This window comes from Cololabis saira, chromosome 6 (assembly GCF_033807715.1).
Source record: "Cololabis saira isolate AMF1-May2022 chromosome 6, fColSai1.1, whole genome shotgun sequence".
In the NCBI taxonomy this organism is placed as follows: Eukaryota; Metazoa; Chordata; class Actinopteri; order Beloniformes; family Belonidae; genus Cololabis; species Cololabis saira.
Window position 1 is genome coordinate 16,873,386 of NC_084592.1, and position 9,115 is coordinate 16,882,500.

Consider the following 9,115-nt stretch of genomic DNA (forward strand, 5'->3'; position numbering starts at 1 on the left):
CCACAATGCACTTGGGGCGACAGGAAGCGTTCAGTTCCCGTGGCGCGCTGTTTGCAGTATATAAATAATCGTTTTTTAAAAGTTAAGTTGCGCTTATGTGTTTTTTCTTTGGGTAATTTTAGAAAACACACGTTTATTGATTTATTGCACTTTATTGATGCGAGGGGACGTGGTAAGAAACCGTTGAAAAGTGTGTGTTTGATAATGGAGAGGTTACACTCGGGGGATGATCAAGCTCGCCTGTCACACCGCGGAAAGATAATATCATTTCACCTCTTACGAGAGTCAACTACACCTGATACTGCAAAAATGGAGTTGAAATTCTGCAGTTATTCATTTGATCCAGCGTGCAAAACGTTCTGCACCTCGGGAGAGGGGGCGGCTGTCATCAGCAGCAGCAAGATATCAGCACATGTGGACATTGTGAGCTGCAGATGTGCAGGAGATGTTCAGCACAGGGACAGGACGCCCTGTGTTTTGATGACAAAGAAGAAGGGAAAAAGCTTTAACTACAGACTTCTCACACTGATTGGCTCTAATCAGCTGCAGACTCGTATTGAGTTTAAACTGCCTTATCAGATAAAGGACAAAGTGTGCATCCTCGGGGGCCCCACAGTGCTGTGGAGTCACGAGAACAGTGTGTTTTATACATCTCTGCAGACTAAAGGGGTCAGAAAGATACCAGGTCAAATTTCCCACTGCATATTTGGAGAACTGCCCCTCCACAGAGGACAGATATTTGTTCTGGGACTGCAAAACATCTCAAAACAAAGCCCAAACAAACCCACAAGCTCAACATTTGGGTGTTTTATTGGAGATGAAGAAATGTTTGATGGCGGCCTCATCCTGCCTCATCCCTACATCAGCATCACTCAGTGCATCCTGGTGCTCGGGGCCGACAGAGGAGAAGATGTGCTGAAATGTACTCTGATTGCAGCAACTTCCAATCAGCAACTTGTCTATTTTGAGAATGGCATGGTGAAAGATGTGTGCCAACTACCCTTTGAGCAAGCCAAAGAGATTCAGATGGTTAACACGGGGAGAAACGGCTCCCTTTTTGTCATATTATTTCACCAGGGCAACGTTTGTGCTGTGTGGAAGGAAACATTGCAGGTAAAAAAAAAACAACAACAAAAGCATTATTAGTCATTTCTATACTTTCATTCTCAGATGTGTCAAAAGTATTCACATTCATTACTCAGGTAGAAGTATAGATACTAGAGTTTAAAAATACTCCTGTAGAAGTTGAAGTATCAACTCAAGTTTTTTACTCAAGTAAAAGTATAAACGTACTGGTTTTAAAACTACTTAAAGTATAAAAGTAAAAGTAATGTAAGGGGGAAAAAAGCCATTAAGGACAAAAAGCCATTGAAAATGAATGCATCTTAGTATAATGCAAATATATTAAAGAACCATATATGTGTACTATTGAGCATTAACATGTCTTTCAGAGAGCAGCAGATATGATGACTGGTTCCCTATAAGTATTGTAATGGTGCAAAAAGTCAAACTTCAGAGGCATGTTATCATTTATCCTAACATTTATTGGAATGCACATCCAAGTTTAGTTGCAGAAATCTGAGGGCAACGGATGTAAGAACAAAACTGGACAAGAACATCTGAAACAACCACAACCAAATTCACTCTATCCGGATGGAGCAATAGTTAGATAGTTGGATAGTTTTTTTTTAAAGGCCGAAATGAAATAGAGTAACGAGGCTGTTTTTAAAATGTAAGGAGTAAAAAGTACAGATAATTGCGTGAAAATGTAAGGAGTAAAAGTAAAAAGTCGTCTGAAAAATAATTACTCCAGTGAAGTATAGATAACCCAAATTTCTACTTAAGTAAGGTAACGAAGTATTTGTACTTTGTTACTTGACACCTCTGTTCATTCTGATGATTAACTTTTGAAAAATGTACTTTATTTGTTCCCACCTTCCTCCAGATAGCCTGCCAGTGGTCAGGTGTCAGTTCTGTACACGTGGAGGACTTTCTGGGATGTGGAACAGAACAAATGCTGCTGGTGTTCGAAGATCAAGGAGTAGCAGGAGAGCCGCTGGGGAAATTCCTCATTACTGACCTCTGTGGTGTTTCCTACTCTGTACGCCAGATTTTTAACTTTGCTGACTTACAGCATATCTCATATAGTTGCATTAATTTCTGTTCACAAAGATGAATTGTAAAATACATTTCTCAGGGTGATCAAGATTCGGAAACATCAAAGACGGCCCCTCCTGCACCAGAGAATTACCTGCTCATGCTTCAAGCGTTAGAGTCCAGATTACAGGTGAGCCTTTTCAACACAATGTTGTAGAGCATGAACTTCATACACATCTTTTTGTCACTATATAATTGGTATAATTAATGGTGGAATTTGTATGAGGTGTGAAACTATTGATGTGAAACTAGATATTAAAAAAAAAATATGTACGTGTCGGGACATAATAAAAAGTTTTCAGGTCTTAACCAGATCTTAATTTTTTTAAGTAAAAATGCAGATCACGCAGATCAATGAGATGCATTTCACGTTGTATTTAGCTCACTCTTATTTTTTTTTTAAATGTTGTTTTACTTAATTGAGTTTGTGAGCAATATTTTAATTCTTATGCGCAACTTTTATGCACTTTTAAGGTCTAAGCATTGAAATTAGTTTTAAAGTATCGAACAATTGCTGTGATCAAGGTTCAAGAATTTTAATTGTCATTATCTTTCAGGAACAAAACAAAATTGCGGTGGTGCTCCTAGTGAGGAAAAACTAAAACTAAAATTTTCTGTAATGCAATTACAAAACAAAAATGTCATACATTCTGGATTCATTACAAATCAACTGAAATATTGCAAGCCTTTTATTATTTTAATATTGCTGATCATGGCTTACAGCTTAAGAAAACTAAAATATCCTATCTCAAAAAATTAGAATATTCTGGAAATCTTAATCTTAAACTGTAAGCCATAATCAGCAATATTAGAATAATAAAAGGCTTGCAATATTTCAGTTGATATGTAATGAATCCAGAATGTATGACATTTTTGTTTTTTTTAAATTGCATTACAGAAAATAAAGAACTTTATCACAATATTCTAATTTTCTGTGACAGTCCTGTAAGTATTCTAAAGCATAAGTACAAGGTGTATATATGATAATTGTTGCACTGATTGAGAACTGCCTCTCACCTGTAATGAGCTGGGATAGGCTCAAGCAGACCCCCCTGACCCTTCACAGGATTAAACGGACATAGAAAATGGACAGACGGACGGACGGACGGACGGACGGATGGATGGATGGATGGGCTGAACTGCACAGTGTGTGAAAAGTTGATTTAAAAAAAACATGACATCACTGCAGTATGAGGTCTTGTGCTAGTATGCAATTTTTAATTGTTACTAAACACGTCTGTACGTTAAGATTGGACATCTCTACGTCTCTTTTGTTCAGTACTAGAAGTTTTCCTGATATGGTGAGATGTATCTTTGCAAAAGAGGCTGTGCTGCTCCTTTTTTTTTCCCCCCCAAGAGTCTCTTGGGAAGCTTTGGCATACCAGACTCTGATATGTCCCTCTGGGATTTTGTCCAATTTTTCTCCAGTTTTGTCCGACTAGATGGATAGATTTCTTTCCAGTTCCTCGAGAGTGAGACGTGAAGTAGCTCTTGTTTTGTTTCTCTGAGCATTGTTAAGTCTGACCTTGGTGTAAACTCCTGGGAACAATAACAACTGTTCTGATAATTTTCACATTGTGACTAAGTTTTCTCACTGTAGAAGGATAGACTTCTTTTATTTTGAAATTATTTTGAGGTGGCCTTATTACCTTTCCCAGACGAAAACAACAGGTGTTTGTTTGAAATCGTTCCTGATGTCTTTCCTCTTTGGAATTGTCCCAACACAGACTTGAATCCTCCTGACTTGCAAACTGCCAAAAGTGCTGCTTTTACTGAGCTGTTCACACTTGTTAATTAAATAATCCAGTACGTTTGATTAGCACCACCTGCTGCTACTTGCTGCTTTAAGAGTGTGCTTCGTTTTTCACAAACTGTGCATTTAGATCCATCCATTCATCCATCCATCCATCCATCCATCCATCCTCACCACATATATATATATATATATATATATATATATATATATATATATATATATATATATATATATATAGACAAATGCATTTCAGCCCAGTTTTTGTTAAATAAATAATAACCCCATGTAATATGTCATGTGCTGTCCATGTCATGTTTTATTTATCTAATTTTAAGCCTTGGAAAGGGCCAGATCTGCTTTTTTTTTTCTTTCTTTTGAATGTCTGCATCCATGAAACTATACAAGAGACATGTAGTGTACTCGCTTCTTCATGTGACCTTACATTTTGTGAATTAACATGTTCCCGGCGTACAATGCGTACTGTCACTTAAACAAGATTTTTCTGCCTAGAATGGGTTGATTGTCCTTCAAGAGCTTCAGGGAGAGCTGAGAGTGAAGGACAGAGTTCTTCAGCAGTCCATTCAGGTCCTCGGGGATGTGGTTTCAGGAAGGGAGACGGTTCTGAGCCAGCATGAGCAGGTACTGCTCACGTTTACACACACGACCAACACTCACACACTGAGGCATTTGGATGATTAAACATCTGCAGTTTTGTGCTGTTGATACTTCAATTTAATAACATTTTACACTGGAATGGTGAGAAACTCTTTGCATTAATAGTGTATTTACTGTGTACATTTTTAGAAGATGTAACCCCTGTTGGTCACTTCAATCTTGATGACCTTTGGGATCCTTAAAGGATCAAAACGTACACTCTCAAAACCTTTATAAAAACATAGATAAAAAAATCTTACTTTTTTTTTTTTTTTTAGATCTTTCAATCAACTTCAGTTCTAATCAAAATCACCCAATATAGAATTATTTAATTATGTTAACTGTTTAAATACCAATTTGATTTAATAAATTTGCTGTTTTAAAAGAGCCCCCCAACAAAACAAACAACACTTAAAATGAGTTATTTTCCATATTCAAAACTAACAAGATGTTCGGGGATTGTTGTTTTTTGTCATTGTATTAGGGTTAGGGTTACGCAGTCACGCATATACCAGAGATCAGTAACATTTTTATTTATTTTTAAAAATTTTTCCCCCCAGTGTCAGATTTAAAAGGTCATTAGAGGATAAAATAGCCCCACTGATACTCGTTAAAACCACTTGTATTAATATCTCAGCTTTTACACAATCATGTATTCTGTAATGTCAGGGTTTCATTTCAGATAAAATAATAAAACGTGTTATTTTTACTTTTTCACATGAGATTGCACCATTTTTTTTTGTTCTATTATTGGCCCATGAATGAAAAACTTGTAATTTCTTATTGCACATGTTCTGCTTAATGTACTGTATGTGGAAATGCATTTTTCTTTTGTTTTTAAGGTTAGGTAAAACAAATACAAAAAATACAAAAGGGTATATACGTAATCCAATATGGAGTAACGCAGTCAAAAGGGTGGCTAAAACTTGAGGGGAAAAAAACTGTCCCAGTGACTTACAAGTTTAGAGACATAAAGTAAAAATAATAAATATTAGAAACGACTCGAGGAAAAGTCTAAAAGTTGAAAACAAATCTGTACATGAGACTGTCTTTATTCTTTCTTTCTATATTCTGCTTCAAGCTGATTTCTAGGAACTGGGGTTCCTGGAAATGTTAAAAATGTGTTTAATTTGTGAGCTTTATGTGCAAATAAAAAATTAATTAGATTTTTTTAGCATTATACTGTTAAGTGGTCAGAATGATCAAATATACACATACAAAAGAGGATATAATGGAACATAATGTTAATGATAATAACATAATAATGTAGTCCAGCTGCGATGAGGACCTGCAGTGTGGTCTCCGTACCCAGTTGAGCTAACTGCCCTCTTTTTTGTTTCGGAAGACATTGGAAAAGTCCACTAATCGCCTAAATGACTGGTGTCACGCACTTGTCATGGCTGATTATAGTCTCCCCCCTCACCGTCTAGGAAGCTCTCGTCGCTCTCTGGGACTGTGATGACGAGTCAAACGATGGAACCTTGGATGACGAGATGCAGGACGCGCCAGCAGCGGCTCCAAGACCTCAAGTTGACAAACTCTGGCATCGCGTCACGGAGGACCGCCTGGTCGTGGGAGTGATGCTAACCGCTGACGTCGCTGCGTAAGTGCCATTTAGTCTGTGATCAATGATCGTGTAGACGGAGATATTAGGGATCGAGAGGTCATCTACTTCAGATTCAGATGACTTTATTAATCCCTTTGGGAGGTTCCCTCGGGGAAATTGACATCTCCATCTCACTCACTCAGCACTGTCCAGAGGTGTCAAGTAACGAAGTACAAATACTTCGTTACCTTACTTAAGTAGAAATTTTGGTTATCTATACTTCACTGGAGTAATTATTTGTCAGACGACTTTTTACTTTCACTCCTTACATTTTAAAAACAGCCTCGTTACTCTATTTCATTTCGGACTTTAAACAAAAACTATCCAGTTAAATAGCTCCATCCGGATAGAGTGAATTTGGTTGTGGTTGTTTCAGATGTTCTTGTCCAGTTTTGTTCTTACATCCGTTCCCTCAGATTCCTGCAACTAAACTTGGATGTACATTCCAGTAAAGGTTAGGATAAATGATAACATGCCTCTGAAGTTTGACTTTTTGCACCATTACAATACTTATAGCAACTAGTCATCATATCTTCTGCTCTCTGAAACACATGTTAATGCTCAATAGTACACATATATGGTTCTTTAATATATTTGCATTATACTAAGATGCATTCATTTTCAATGGCTTTTGTCCTTAATGGCTTTTGTCCCCCTTACATTACTTTTACTTTTATACTTTAAGTAGTTTTGAAATCAGTACTTTTATACTTTTACTTTAGTATCTATACTTCTACCTGAGTAATGAATGTGAATACTTTTGACACCTCTGGCACTGTCATATACAAATAAAACACCCCATAAACCAAACACCCATATAAAGATAAAAAAAAAAGATAAAAATAGAAATAACAGGTAAAAATAAAAAGTGCAGTGCCACTTGGTAGTGATTTGTGCAGAAAATTCATATACTAAACCTTGTCAGGTATAATTTAGAGTTAATCTGCTCATCTGGATCAAGTTTTGAGTTTGGTAAAGAAGCCGGTGATTATGCTAATTATATTTTAACCAAGTGAGGAGTATCACTGCTCAGCTGTCACACCACATGAACGCTGCCTGTTTGGGTTTAACTGAGCTGAAACATTTGACAAATGTTAAATTGAGCTCATCGCAATGGCTAAATTATTTTTACATGACTGAAATCTTTTTAAAAAAAGACTCTTTTTGTGAAGTAATGTAGATATCTGTCAGCAAATGGCACAAACTTGGGCCCCAGACGTCTACGGGAAAGCGGCGAGGCTGTCGCCATGGCAACTTGCTTTTTAGTAACTCTCCCAGCTCCCCTACGTGGGAGCAAGAAGACGTTATCTCATTCCTCCATCCACCTGTTCCTGTTTTTTTTATTTTTGTTTGTGTTGTTTTTCTTTTATTGAATTTTTTTTTATCTGAGAACATTTGGAGGGAAACTACTTCTGACACGAGCGCCTCGGGAGCCGCGCGTCGCCGTTTCTGATGGTCGACACCGGTGCGGCTGATGTAACTCCACCACCTGGAACTGTTGCTGTTAATTAGCACGCAAGCTGTCCCACGTTCAGCTGCGCGCACGCGAGCTGCGCTTCCGCATCTCATTTCAGCTCTGATTACCTGCTACCCGGGTGACATCTGATTCCTGGCGATGTGTTATTCTTGTTCCAGACCGGTGAGCGGCGTGAGCTTATCCCTCCTGACAGCGACGGGCCGGGGCTCCACGCCCGCGGTCATCCAGACCCGGAGCCAAGTGTGGCAGCTCGCTGCGCCGGGCCCCTCGACGCCACCACCCTCCTCCTCTTCCTCCTCCTCCTCCTCATCTGCCCCCGCGGCCAAACGAAGCAAACGCCACTCTGCCAGCGATGATCTCAACACATGCGGACTGGCCGTGACTGCGGTGACCGAGCTGGCACCTCTGCTGAACTCCGGCTCGGCCAAGTGCCGCGTCATGCTCCGTTACGTGCAGAAAGCAGATGCTCCTTCCCCCGTGAGCGGCCCCACACCCGCCGTCCTGCACTGTGGTGAGGTCGCAGTAGACATCCATAACGTTTTCCAAACCCGGATGTTGAAACCTCAACACGAACCAGGTACAATCACAAAAACCCCCAGCTTTCTGGAATCCTTAGAAATAGTAACCATGACTCGTGAATGTTTTCTTATATTGTCTCTTTTGCTCAGATGAGCTTAGAGAGGACTTGCTGAGTCTGCTGGCAGTGCTGGATCGCTGGGTCTTCCTCATAGACTCCCCTGATTACAGCTTAGGTGACATGGATGCCTGGATGCAGAGAGCGGGCTGTAAGAAGATAGACGTGCTCCCTCGGTATCTGCTGTTAGAGTCTGCAGGACCATCGGCTCTCACGCTGCTGCGCTGGGAGCATGACAGCCCTTTCCAGGGGGAACTGTCCGTCCACTGCAGGTAAATAAGTGCCATCAATAAAATAACTGTATTAGTTGAGTTTGAGCTCTCACTTTGTCACTGGTTTGTTAATTGGAAGGATGCATTTTTAATCCTACGCCTGTTTTCCTTTTCGGCTGCTGCTCCCTTCAGGGGTCGCCACAGCAAGTCTCCATCTACGCCTATCCTGTTCATCCTCTTCTCTCACACCAACCGTCATGTCTTCCTTCACTTCATCCATAGAGCTCCCCTTTGGTCTTCTTCTAGGCCTCCATCCTCTTCCCATCCTCTTCCCAATAAACCTCAAATCTTAGTCTGGCCTCTCTGACTTGATCTCCAAAACATCCAACATGAGCCGTCCCTCTGATCTGTCCATCCTCATCTCTCCCAAAGGGAACCTCAACATTTGCTACCTCTAGCTGCCTCTTGTCCTTCCCTCAGTGCCACTCTACGTTTACATGCAGTCAAAATTCGGGTTATTACTAATATTCCGGTTACTGAAACATTTGGAATATTCCGTTTAAATGCGTGAGCAAACAGGGTTATTCCTGTTTACATGGTGATTTATCATTCGGGATAT

General features: G+C 39.7%; 1 protein-coding gene across 1 annotated transcript in view; it reads left to right on the forward strand.

Moving 5' to 3' along the window:
* Positions 1–28: 28 nt before the first annotated feature.
* The window catches only part of fancb (FA complementation group B), a 21,166-nt gene continuing 12,079 nt past the window's right edge, over positions 29–9,115 (forward strand). The window contains exons 1-7 of the mRNA XM_061723397.1: positions 29–1,113; positions 1,946–2,101; positions 2,198–2,287; positions 4,424–4,552; positions 5,998–6,170; positions 7,809–8,227; positions 8,319–8,556. Of these exons, the coding sequence (XP_061579381.1) occupies positions 205–1,113; positions 1,946–2,101; positions 2,198–2,287; positions 4,424–4,552; positions 5,998–6,170; positions 7,809–8,227; positions 8,319–8,556 (2,114 nt within the window). The 5' untranslated portion in view covers positions 29–204. The remainder of the gene's footprint in view (positions 1,114–1,945; positions 2,102–2,197; positions 2,288–4,423; positions 4,553–5,997; positions 6,171–7,808; positions 8,228–8,318; positions 8,557–9,115) is intronic.